Source organism: Marmota flaviventris, chromosome Y, assembly GCF_047511675.1.
Source record: "Marmota flaviventris isolate mMarFla1 chromosome Y, mMarFla1.hap1, whole genome shotgun sequence".
NCBI lineage: Eukaryota > Metazoa > Chordata > Mammalia > Rodentia > Sciuridae > Marmota > Marmota flaviventris.
In genome coordinates this window covers 13,539,793-13,553,710 of record NC_092519.1, presented here as the reverse complement: position 1 = coordinate 13,553,710, position 13,918 = coordinate 13,539,793, and the positions used below count along the sequence as shown (strand labels likewise).

The window sequence follows — 13,918 nt, the reverse complement described above, 5'->3', positions numbered from 1 at the left end:
GTTATAAAATATTTTTGCTTATAAGACAGTTTTGTATGTTTGTTTACTAGGAATATTGCTATGAAGGAACAAATGTTTGAAGTGGTTTTTAGCTTCTTAAATGAACAATGGATCAGGCACCATGATACACATCTTAGTCCCAGCTACTCAGGAGGCTCAGAAGGCAAGATCACAAGCTTAAGGCCAATATAGGTAACATAGGGAGATTCTGTCTCCAAAAAAAAAAAAAAAAAAAAAAGAGCCCGGGACAGAGCTCAGAGATAGTATATAGTTCCCTAGCATGCAACTACTGAACCTGAGTTCAATCACCATACACATACAAACATATCATCTGATACTATAAATAAAAGACCTTAAATAATTATTTCAAGGTATGTATTTTCACCTATTTCTAAAAAACAAATGTGTTTTATGTAAAATCCAAGCTCAGAAGAAATTATGAATCCCTATTAGTCTATAATAATAAGATTATGATACAAACTTTTAAATTTTTCTAAATTTTTGAGAGGGGCATACTGAGGAGAGCACTTGGCCAGTGAGCCACATCCCCCGCCCTATTTTATATTTTACTTAGAGACAGGGTCTCACTGAGTAGCAGCACCTCGCTTTTACTGAGAGGAGCTTTGAACTTGCGATCCTTCTGCTTCAGCCTAGCCACTGGAACTACAGGCAGCTGGAATTATGGGCATGTGCCACTATGCCCAGATAAAATGGAAAAAAAATTTTAATATTCTTTAGTTGTTGATGTACCTTTATTATTTATTTATATGTGGTGCTGAGGATCGAACTCAGTTCCTCACATATGCCAGGCAAGTGCTCTGCCACTGAGCCATAGCCCCAGCCCCCAAATGGAAATTTTTTTAAAGTCAATCTACATTTGTTTTGTGTAGGTGTGTGATGCTAGGAACTGAACCCAGGGCCTTGTGCATGCAAGGCAAGCACTCTACCAACTGAGTTGTACCATCAGCTGCCCAAAATTTCTACATTTGCACACACAGACAAAAATATTGAGGGCTGGAGATGTGGCTCAAGTGGTAGCCACCTGTCTCACATGTCTGAGGCACTGGATTCGATTCTCAGCACCACATAAAAATAAAATAAAAATATTATGTCCACCTACAACTAAAGAATAAATAATAAAAAATATATATTGAATTTGTTCTCTTTCTACTATGATAAAAGAACATAAATTTTCACAGGGACAAACAAAGAGCAACAGACACGTAGGATATTATGTAAATTTTGCTGAATCATCAGGTTTGTTAAATAATTACATTGAGGTACAAAAAAATTCACATTTCCATCTACTCTTTTTTCTCATTGCTTATTAAGTTATGAGCTACTTAGAAGAGAGTAAGAAGACAGTAGAAGTGGCCTTGGTTAAAAAAAAAAAAAACCATTACAATTACATGATGCAAACATAAATCAAGCAAAAAAATGGAAGACAAAAAAATATCATTACCTTTTGAATAATCTTCCAATAAGAGGTTGAAGTGACCTAATTGACAAAAGAAATCAGACTCCACTTTTCCTTCAGCTTTTAATATTAAAGATTCGTAGCAGTGAACAGCCTAGAAATGAAAAATATAAACATTTTTAAAACAATAAAACCCTAGATAACATTTCCTTCCTGAAAGAAAGCATACATGTTACAATTACTAAAGAAATCAAACTCAATCAATAAATGTCATTTTCTATCAAAAACATGGGATGAAGTAACACATTACTCTTAAATAAAACAGCTTTTCCGGTATTAATGGAGCCAGAAGTCATGTAAGTGACTTCCCATCTAAACAAAGAACTGCCCAATAAAACAGTCTAGAAACACCTTAATAACTTTTTATAAATGTAGCAAATCTAAATTGTTACTTAAGTCCTTGTCCATACAGCAAAACTACTTTCAGATACTGAAAGAACTTTACTAAAAACTCAGTAGACACTAGCTATATGTAATATTTGAATATTTGAAATATGGTGACTCAAATTGAGATGAGCTGTAAATGAAATGTCATACAAATATTCCAAAGATTTCATATAAAAAACTCAATAATTTGATGATCATAGTAAAATATTTATAAAATTTTAAATTACAAATATAACTCACATTTGTGATTTGCAATGCACTGTTCTCAGAGTTGCTATGGACTAATAGCAACTACCATTTGTATTCATCAGCTATAATTTGTCAGAAACTATATCACCTTCTAGAATAACATAAATCTTTGTTTTAAAACATACCTTTCTCTTCATTTATTTCAAGCTCCAACACTACATGCCCCCATACATATAGGTACAGTCTCATACTTTTTTTTTTTTTTTTTTTTAACAGAGAAAAGTAACTCTTAAAGAACCACATGTGGGGCTGGGGATGTGGCTCAAGGGATAGCGCTCTCGTCTGGCATGCATACGGGCCCAAGTTCGATCCTCAGCACCACATACAAGAAACAAAGATGTTGTGTCCGCTGAAAACTAAAAAAAAAATATTAAAAAAATCTCTCTATATTTAAAAAAAAAAAAAGTCTGAAGAACCACATGTTCAGGCTGGGGATATAGCTCAGTTGGTAGAGTGCTTGCTTCACATGCACAAAGCCCTGGGTTTGATCTCCAACGCAACAAAAGAAAAAAATTAAACATAAGTTTTATCTTCAAAGGGACTACTAACATGGGAAATGCATGATTTCTTAGATCTAAGAACACTTTAAGGAAGACTCCCAGCTGTGATGCCTCTAAAAAACCATCTAAGATAAACTATCCCATAAAGGAACAAAGATAATATCCTATTACTATCCAAATATTTTATCTTACTCAGAAGAGTCTGTTGAGATAATAGGTTGTTAGAGTTCTCATATAAAATGCCTTCATTTTTTCCTCCTTTGAATAAAAAAGACACTTCAAACAAAAAGCTTGTAAGTACCTAATTCAATATATAATTCCTCAATAAGTTTAAAGACCCTCTCTAGTCCTGGAAAACTCAACCATCCGTAAGAGTAAAATTTAAATTTAAAAAAGAACTGAGCGGAGCTGGAGTTATAGCTCAGTAGTAGTTTGCTTGCCTGTGAGGCACTGGGCTTGATCCTCAGCATCACATAAAAATAAACAAATAAATAAAGGTATTGTGACCATCCAGAACTTTAAAAAAAAAAAAAAAAGATAAATATGCAATGTGGGTCTGGAGTCCTAGCATCTCATGAAGATAAAGTAGGAGGATAACTTGAGTCAAAGAGTTTAAAAATCAGCTTGCACAACATTAGAGTCTCCCATTTCAAAAATTTAAATTCAGTTAGCAGTTTTCAGTCTCTTCTACTCTATCTACCTGGAGAACATATTTAGTACCAAATCACCATAACTAAAAATAATTAAAAGGCTGAATTTACTTTTAAATAATTTAGACATATATAATAAGTGTTTGTTTTGTTTTTTGACAAATAAAATTTATTATGGTTGTTCTAGCAAATTGAACATATTCTTAAGACTATATTAATCCATTTTGGCTCTATCCAGTCGTAGGGGAAGGCCTCAGAAATAAATGTGACAATGAAATTTCACTTGCTTCATACTCTAAGCAACTTTCTCTTTTCTCAAATCACCACAATAATGCATTATTTACTAACAAGATCATGACAAATTCCTCAGATATATCAGAAATAAAAATAAAAACTACTTTCAAGTAATCAAGTTTTTCTTATCAGTCTTGGGTTATTAAAGAGTACTAATTCCAATCCCTCTTTCCAGAACTCTAGAAGCATATTTACAGGTACTGAGAAAAATAATAACAAATAACAAAAACTAAAAACAATGCAAGTTTTTTTCTTTGTAAGATGAAGAACAGTTAAGGGATCAGTTAAGAAACTAATGCAAGCCAGGCCCAGATGTCCACACTAGTAACTCCAGTGACTCAGGAGGCTGAGGCAGGAGGATCTGAGTTGAAAGCCAGCCTCAGTAACAGGGAGATGCTAGCAACTCAGTGAGACCCTGTCTCTAAATAAAATACAAAATAGGGCTGGGGATGTGGCTCAATGGTCAGTTTAATCCCCAGTACCAAAAACAAAAAACAAAAATTATTGCAAGATAGGCACAATGGTATACTCCTATAATCCTGTTAACTCAGCAAGCTGAGATGAGGATCACACATTGGAAGCCAGCCTCAGCAACTTGGCAAGATCCTAAACAATTTAGCAAGAACATGTCTCAAAAAGTAAGAACAAAGAGGGAGCTGTTTGAGGATACAGCTCAAAGGTAAACTGCCCCTGGGTTAAATCCCCAGTACCAAAAAATAATAATAATAATTTTAAAAAGTGTTGGGAATATAGCTCAGTGGTTCTGGGTTGATCCACAGCAGCACAAAAAGCAAACAAAAAACTAATACTGAATAATGGGGGGGGATTAATAATATACAGAAAAAGCACATAAGGGACTCTTCTAATCTTTAAAAAAAAGTTCAACTGTGCTTACACTAGAAAAGCAAATCCCAAAAGGCAAGCAATGACTTGTTTCTAATAACAAAACTAATAGCAATAAGAAGTAAATATGACACTCTCATCTGTTCTTTTATTTTTTTAAATATTGATTTTTTTTTTTTATTTGTAGTTGGGCACAGTATTTTTATTTATTTATTTTTAATGTGGTGCTAAGGACCAAACCTAGGGCCTCGCATGTGCTAGGGGAGTGTTCTACCACTGAGCCACAACCCCAGCCCTCTCATCTATTTTTACTGAGGATGATGTAGGACTGATGAGGCTGGACACACGGAATTAGCAGGAAGAAGGTTTATGAGCTGTAGGGCTCAAGAGCGACTATCACCTAAAAATTTCTGGACCATAAGTCTGGGAATTCTTTGAACTTTATACCCAGTGGGAGAAGGAATTTAAAAGTTCACTGAAATTTTAAAAAGGGCTTTTTTATTCCAATTTTTTAGAGTAGACAGAGGTTTCAAAAGTCTTTACCACAGAAAGCAGAAGTAACAATTCTTGTACGAAAATTTAGCTTTTGCGAGCCAGAGTAAACACAGAGCCCCCACAAATAGTAAATTCCAAATCATAATGAGTTCTTTGCAGAAATTTTTGCTGATATTCTGTTAATAAGAATAAATATGGGGAGGATTTCTGAAGAAACTTAATTAAGATTGGTGGGTGGAGAATGGGGCATTACTAAAGGATACAAACTGATATAAACATGAAATACAAATGAACCTATCTCTGTTCCATTACTGCATTCCTAAAAATATTTCTATGTGCCAAATTCTATATAAGAAAATTGTTAAAAGAAAAATATAAAAACTAAGATTTCTCAAACACTATTTAAACTGACATAAAAAAGGAATACTAAGCGACTGGGGTTTTGGCTCAGGAACACATCATTTGCCTCCTACATGTGAGACATTGGGTTCGGTCCTTAGCACCAATAAATACATAAATAAACGAAATAAAGATATCGGGTTCATCTATAACAAAAAAAAATTTTTTTTAAAGAATACTATATAGGGACTGGGGTTGTAGCTCAGTGGTAGATCACTTGCCTTGCATGCATGAGGCACTGAGTTCGAATCTCAGGACCATATAAAAAATAAATAAATAAAGATATTGTGACTATCTACAACTAAAAAATATTTTTAAAAAAAAAAAGAATACTGGGACTGGGGATGTGACTCAAGCAGTAGCGCGCTTGTCTAGCATATGCGGGACACTGGGTTCGATCCTCAGCACCACATAAAATAAAATAAAGATGTTATGTCCACCAAAAACTGAAAAATAAATACTTAAAAAAAATTTTTAAAAAGAATACTTTATAATCTTTAAGAACATGGAATCAATCTCTAAGCATTAAGAAAGTTTTCTAAGACACTAAGAAAAAAGTGAATATGATTTTATACTAATTTTATACCTTTAAAAATCTCTTTTAAAAACAAAGGCTAAGGGTTGGGGTTGTGGCTCAGTGGTACAGCATGTGCCTAGCATATGAGGCACTGGGTTCAATTCTCAGCACCGCAGATAAATAAATAAAGTAAAACAACTAACAAATAAAATTAAACAAACAAAAGCCAAGATGGGCACTGTGGCACACACCTGTAATCCCAGATACTTTGGAGGCTGAAGTAGGAGGATTGTACATTCAAAGCCAGTCCCACCAAGTTAGTGAGGCCCTAAGCAAGTCAGTGAGATCCTATTCTGAATAAAATACAAAACAGGGCTGGGGCTGTGAGATCCTGATTTCAATCAGCAGTGCCCCCCACCCCCAGCAAGTAAATAAATAAATAAATGGCTAGCGAGGCCAGGAGGTGCCCACCTGTAATGCAGCAGCTCAAGAGGCTAAGGCAGGAGGATTTTGAGTTCAAAGCCTGTCTCAGCAATTTAGTGGGGCCCTGAGCAATTCAGCAAGACCTTGTCTCAAAATAAAATACAAAAAAGGCCTGGGAATGTGGCTCAGTGGTCAAGCACCCCTGGGTTCCATTCCTGGTACTTTAAAGTACTAAGATTTGATCAAAATCAAACAGACAAAAAAAATTATATCATTTTTAAAAAACTGATACAATTCTATCACAATGACACAAGTCTATAATCCCATCTACTGGGAGGCTGACGTACAAGGGCTACAAATCTGAGATCAGACTTAGTAACTTAGCAAGACCCTCTCTAAAAAATATAAAATAAAATAATTATACTAATGAAATGAAAATGAAGTAGAAATTAAAGACAGGAAAAACTGTTACACATGCCACTGAATTAATTTACCATCTATATAGAGGCACATATCTTACCAACATAATAGCCAAATTATGTTGATTTAGATTTTGTTTTTTAGCTGAACATTGACACTTTTATTTGAAAATCCAACAGACTGTATTTTACTGCCCTGTAATACTCAAGCAAAAACTGTTATTTTGGAAAAAAAATTTATAAAGGACTAAAGTAGTTCAGTAGACGAACAACCCTGAGCTTACACACACACACACACACACACACACAGAGCAGGAGCCATTCATTAACATCAGAATATAAAGTATGATAATGGATTGAAATGCAAAAAAAAAGAAAAAGAAAAAAAGCCTGCAAACTCCATTTTGATATACAGTGTAAGCCTACAAATAAGTTTATCACCTGAGTAACAAAACGTCATGTCATACATAACAATTTCACTAGTTTATAAATAATGGCAGTCTGTTTGACTATAAAAAGAGCTGAGAACTTTATGAAAAAGTAAACCAAACCTAGAAAACTGCCTGTTTATATATAGTTTTGAATAGTGCCTATGTCTTAAGATTTATGTGATTAATGTGGCACAATTTTAAAGAAATATTTTAGATTAAGACTTTTTTGGTAAAATATATAAATAATTGTTAAGACAGCCTCTTTCCAAGGAATCTTTTTCTTTCTTTCTTTTTTTTTTTTTTTTTTTTTTTTTTTGCACTTTTAATGCATCAAATAAAAGTTCTAATTCCTAAATAACAACACATTTGGGGCTGGGGAATGTGGCTCAAGCGGTAGCACGCTCGCCTGGCATGCATGCCTGGGTTCCATCCTCAGCACCACATACAAACAAAGATGTTGTGTCTGCCGAAAAACTAATAAATAAATAAAATTCTCTTTAAAAAAAAAAAAGAAACACATTACATTGTTTCTATGGTTGCTTCTGTAACTCAAATATCAATCTCCTTAAGAACTGAAAATGAATAAATGAAATGAATCTGGTAAAAGTCATCAAATAGAAAACATATACAATGTAAATCACCTTAAATACTATTATTGATATATTTCAGAACAAAAATAAAACACTTTTGAAATCACTTTAATGTTTTCTCCTATCATTTACACGATCAATTCCTGAAAAATTCATGTTTTAATAAATTTAAAGTTCTGTCATTACCTCCAAAGCTTTTAAACACCTACTCTAAAAAATAGACCTCCTATTTTACTGTTGAATAGTAAACAAACTATAATTTCTCTATTCATCTTTCTACTAATAATTCTAGTACCAAAATAAAGACCACCAAAGGGACAAAGAGCAAAAGCATTCCTGAGCCTCAACTCATAGTCTGACAGCCAGTAGATAGTGGTTTGTTTCTTTTTCCTTCTGTTATCCCACTTTGACTTATAGCTTCTGAGGTAATGAAAGTTTGGCATGAATCTTACCCACCCACCTTAAACAATCTTATCGGCTTCAGAGACCAGGTGTACCATAGGATCAGGATGCTCTTGCCATGACTGTCAAGAATAAACAAGATTAATGGATAAAAACTCCTGAGGAGTCATCAAATAGCATACCTGCCATGATCTGTATTCTCTTACGTTTCCCAGTTACATGTTTTTTTTTCCCCTGAGTAAAATCATAATTTTATTTTAAAATTATTTCCCCCTCATGTTTTATTGGTGTATTACAATTACTTATAATATTGTCATGCATTATTACATGCACATGATATAAAAATATAATTTGGTCAATACTATTTCCCCTTTCCCTCCACACCTCCTTACTTTGGTCCCCCTGTCCTCTACCCTCTACTCTATGGGTCTCCTGCTTTGATTTTAATAATATTTTTCCCTACCCCTACCTTTCTTTTCCTTTCTCCTCTCTAGCTTCCACAATTGAGAGAAAACATTCAACCACTGCCTTTCTTATTTTGGCTTACCTCACTTAACATAATGCTCTCAAGCTCCATCCATTTTCCTGTAAGGGATATAATTTCATTTTTCTTTATGGCTGAATAACTGCCTATTTTAAACTGTGTTGCTATAAATATAAGCATGCACATATCACTGCAGTATGCTGATTTTAGTTCTTTTGGTTACAAACCAAGGAGAAATATAGCTAGGTTATATGATGTTTCCCATTCTTGGACTTCTGAATAATTTACATACTGATTTTCATCACATCTCTGTGTTATCTTAACTGCTACAGCAATTAATGCCTATCACAAGGCAGGGATGTTCATATAGGACACAACATCAATACGAAAAACTAACATTTGGCTCCTAATAGAATTTCAATGTTTTGTTTGTTTGTTTTTTGAACAAGGGTTCAAAAAATTGAACAAGGGGACCCAGAAACTGAGCCATATCCCCAGCCCAATTTGTATTTTATTTAGAGACAAGGTCTCACTGAGTTTTGCTTAGCACCTTGATTTTGCTGATGCTGGCTTTGAACTCACAATCCTCCTGCTCAGCCTCCATAGCCACTGGGATTACAGGTGTTAACTGTACCCAGCAAGGAATTCAATGCTTTTAAAAAACACTGCTCTTTCGGGCTGGAGATATAACTCAGTTGGTAGAGTGCTTGCTTGCATGCACAAGTGCACAAGGCCCTGGGTTTGATCCCCAGCAACAAAAAAAGAAAAAACAGAACAAAATACTGCTCTCAAAAATTTTCACTTAAGGGCTGGGGTTGTGGCTCATGCATGCTCGCCTAGCATGCATGAGGCACTGGCTTCAATCCTCAGCACCACATAAAGTAAAATAAAGACACTGTGTCTACCTATAAGTAAAAACTAAATATATTTTTTTAATTTTTTTCACTTAATTACTCAAACATGAAAAATTTACATTAAGTATAAATTCTCAGTATTAAAGATCACATGCAATTTCAAATATATGCTTAAGCAACCTCTGCCCACTTTTTAAAAAAATATTATTAAAAATCATTACATATGACCAGGCATGGTAGTCCATACCTATAATCCCAGCAGCTTGAGAGGCTGAGGCAGGAGGATTGCAAGTTTAAAGCCAGCCTCAACAACTTAGTGAGGCACTAAGCAACTCAGTGAGACCCTGACTTAAATAAAATACAAAAAGAGACTGGAGATGTGGCTCAGTAGTGAAGTGCCTCTGGATTCCATCCCCAGTTTAAAAAAACAAAACAAACAAAAAAAATATTACTAACATATATTATAATTTAGAACTCCTAATATCATAAGGTAAATATTAATCCCATGGAAACACTCATAAGTAGTATTTATTTTTAAGTATGGATCATCAATATGTATGATAAGACCTTTTCCCCCAATGTTTTTGAACACTATCAATTGCAAGCAACTTCATAAACTCCAAGTTAAATCAGAAATAAATACTCCAAAATACAATCCAAGTTAAATTAGAAGTGACCATCTTTATGAAGGCTCAGGAATCCAAAGAGATAACTACATGCAGAACACTCGACCCCCGCTTTTTATTAGTACTGGAGCCTAAATGCAGGGCCTCACATATGCTAGGCAATCACCCTATTACTAGACTGCAATCCCAGACCCAGACATTTTTATTTTTCTTTGAGACAATCTCAGTAAATTGCCCAGGCTAGCTTCAAACTTGTGGTCCTTGTGCCTCAATCCCCCAGATCCCAACATCATTTATTTTCCCCCCCAATAATTCAATTTAACTTAAAGAATATTAAAGGGGCTGGGATGGGGCTCAGTGGTAGAGAGCTCACCTTGCATGTGTGCAGCCCTGGGATCTATCCTCAGCATCACATAAAAAAATAAATAAATAAAACAAAGGTATAAAAAATAGCTTAAAAAAAAAAAAGAATATTAAAGCCAGTCACAATTTGCCAGTAGTTTTCATGGATAGGTTTTTCACTTCCATAGTATTTAACAATCATATTCAACAATCAAATGAAATGAATTTTTAGGAAAAAAAAGTATCACATCACTGATTTTTGGTCATTATTTGCAATCAAAACAAAAATTTAAAAATAGATTATAGGGGTTGGGAATATAGCTCAGTTGGTAGAATGCTTACCTCACATGCATAGGCCCCTGGGTTCAATCCCCAGCACCACAGGGGGAAAAAAAATAGATTACAGATTAAAAAAAAACTTAAGACTATGCTAAACCAAACTACATATTAAAATCCATGCAAGTTAAATCTCCATTTTAAAAAATGGCACCCGATCGGATACTATTCAACCATAAAGAATAAGAAAATCTGACATTTGCAGCACCATGGATGGAACTGGAAATCATTATACTCAATGAAATAAATCAGGCACAGAAAGACGTGGACATAGCTAACTTATGTGGAATTCAAACAAGTTGATTTCAAAAAAGGGGAGAGTAAACTGAACTTATTAGAGACCTGGAAAAGAAAGGACCCAGGAGGGATGGGGAACATTGATAAATGGATACAAAGTTACAGTTTCACAGAAGCAAGAAATTCCAGGTACAATTACATAGTATTATGCCTACAGAAAAAGGGAATTACTTCGATTTCAAAAAGCCAAAAGAACTTTGAAAGTTTCATCATTGAGAAATGAAAATTTTTGAAGATAGAGATATTTTAATTTGACTTAAATATTACCAAATACATGAATACATGTATTAAATATTACCCGTAATTCGTACAACTTTAATGTATCTGTGTTTAAAAACCCTTTATTAAGCTGGACAAAGTGGCATACAGCTATAATCGCAGCTACTTTTAAGGTTGATGCAAGAAGATCCTGAGTTCAAAGCCAGCCTCAGAAATTTAGTAAGGCCCTATGCAACTTAGTGAGACACTGTCTGTGAAAGAAAACACATAAAAAGGGCTGGGGATGTGGCTCCGTGGTTAAGTGCCCCCTGGATTCAATCCCAGATACAAAAAAATAAAAAATTTAAAAAAAAATCCTTAAGAAAAAAATTAGCATGAGGACCTGGGTTCAAATCCCCCCCCAGGGGAGGGGGGTTGAAACTAGTGTTTCTTTCATTTGAGGCAACAAACTGTCAAGTTCATAATTTCTGATTTCAACCAAATACGAGAAAAATGTAATGGATGCAGCATTTATTATATGTAGCATTTTTTGTACAGTCCTACGTTCATCTTATCAAGTGACAGGATATAATTCATTTTAAATAATAAGTTTGATCAGGTCATAAACTGGCTTAAAAGTAAGGTTCTATGGAGTGTACCCAACAGTCTACAAGAAGTAACTAAATGTGTCAAACGATAAATATATAGTAGGTTTAAGAATGTTACTTTGAAAAGACACCGATAATTCCCCTTTCAAATAATGAATTTGTGCCAGGCAATTTATTAGATCTTTTCGCTAAGATTTTCCTGTTTATATCTCCTCGCGCCACGAAAACAATTCCTTCTTCATTTCTCCTCCCACTATTTCCCGCCATCTTGGCTGATAGGAGCAGCCATTAACTAAATGACAGTGCCAACTTTTCACACAAACAAGGAAATGTCTTCGGTCTCTAAAACCCAGGCATCAAGACTTCTAGGCCAAAAAACCAAACCCCCCCCCCCCACACACACACACACACAGACAACATTCTCAGCACTATTTCTGATGGCAAAATACTAAAAAGAGTAAGTACATCATTTATGTTTCAGTCAAACATAATGACAATGAGGGTAGATCCAGTTCCAATGCAAACTCCTGAACGCAAAAAATTATGTGAATTTAATCCTTAGGAGACAAAGTAATACAAGAAAGCATAAAACGTGCGATTAAATCAGACATAACAAGCTAGGAGCCAAACGCGGATTTAATTTTAAAAAGAAAAAAAAAAGTAGGACGACAGGGAAATAGTAAATTTTCAGAAGTCTGCAAAATTGACCAACTTTGAGCTAACATTCAGAAATCATAGGCTTAACCAAAAAGGTCTAAAACACCAGCAATGCTAACGAGTCTGTTAAGCCAGGCCACAAAGAACAGGCGCAAACTATAAAGATTTTGGACAGCTAGAGAGCAATATGATCGGGCAAGAGGACAGCAAAAGTGATAAATAGTTTTTCAAATGCCCCTTGGCCACTGCTGTTGTCTGCAACGAAAGATGGCTAGAACAGCGCGAGACGCAATTACAAGGACTAGCAAAACGCAGGGCAAAAAGATCGTGTAGACAGTTGTGTTCGCGTAGTTGCCCTACCTTGCCCAGTAGGGTTTTCATACTGGCGCCATCTTCGCGAAGACTCAGGAACCCGAAGAGGCGACTGTAGGAAGAAACACACGTGTCTTGTTAAAGCTCGCGGAAAAACACTGACCCGTCCCTTCCCGAAACCGAGGCCCGGAAAGCAGCAAGGGCTGGGTGAATGCCAAGACGAGGTGACCTCCCGTCGCCACCGGAGTCAAGCTGCATTTGGGCCCTTCTGGAGAGTGGCATCAACCGGTGAGTAGTCAACCTGCCCGTGACCACGGTCCGTACCTGTCCAATCCACCGAGCGCCTCCCTCTCCTGCACTGTCAAGGTGAGGGACTCCTCTTCGCTCTCGCCGCTCTCTTTTTCCGCCGCCATTTTCTTTTCCTCATCACCAAATGTAGCCGCGGCAGTGGCAAGCGACAATGCACAGGATTTCATGGAAACGCCGCAAATTTGTAACTCCCACGTTGACGCCCACTCACCACCGTGTTCAGAGCTTCAAATGGTGATCTCAAACACAGCTTGAGACTAAGCAACTTTATAGCGATCGCAGACAGTCGCGACCCGAAACTCCAAAGCACAGGCGAAAACTGCAGATGTAGGGGCTACAAGGCTCCGCTACCAGATAACATCACGAGGCAGAGGTGGTGACCAGAAGAACACAAAAGCTCACAATGCTGGACAGCCCAAGAGAAATTCTTAGAATTACAAACTTAGCCGGTACCAACACAAAGTTGTTGTAATAGTGTCACAAGGTAAACCCCACGCAACTGTCGTGACCTCTCTCCACAACCAACCAGGCTCACCAATAGAGGTGACCGGCTTGCATCACATGACTTTTGTTGACTTACGTCAGCGATGGTGCCACTGAACTTGCTAGTTGCCGAACTCAGCCGTTCAGAAATACTAAGATCCAGGGAACAGAACACACACTAACTTGGGTAGGTGGGTTATGGTCACATCTGTCCGCAAAAAGGTAGTCTTCGGAATGAAACAACCTTTAGATTGCTCGAGTTAAATTAACTCGAACTAGTAAATTTACTAGTACAAAGAATGGAAGGTCCGGGTGGTGTCTGTCCTTCGGTAGCCA

The 13,918-nt window shown here is 36.0% G+C and overlaps 1 protein-coding gene across 8 annotated transcripts in view; it reads right to left on the bottom strand.

Annotated features, from left to right (window-relative positions):
• LOC139703458 (lysine-specific demethylase 6A) overlaps positions 1 to 13,586 on the bottom strand; it is a 188,852-nt gene extending 175,266 nt beyond the window's left edge. For all 8 annotated transcript variants that reach the window (XR_011705766.1, XM_071606909.1, XM_071606916.1 and 5 more), the window contains exons 1-3: positions 13,115 to 13,586; positions 12,839 to 12,902; positions 1,463 to 1,571 (exon numbers count right to left, since the gene is read on the bottom strand). Coding sequence is in view for 7 of the 8 variants with exons in the window: in XM_071606909.1 (XP_071463010.1) it covers positions 1,463 to 1,571; positions 12,839 to 12,902; positions 13,115 to 13,266 (325 nt within the window). In the remaining variant the exon portion in view is untranslated. The remainder of the gene's footprint in view (positions 1 to 1,462; positions 1,572 to 12,838; positions 12,903 to 13,114) is intronic.
• Positions 13,587 to 13,918: the final 332 nt, after the last annotated feature.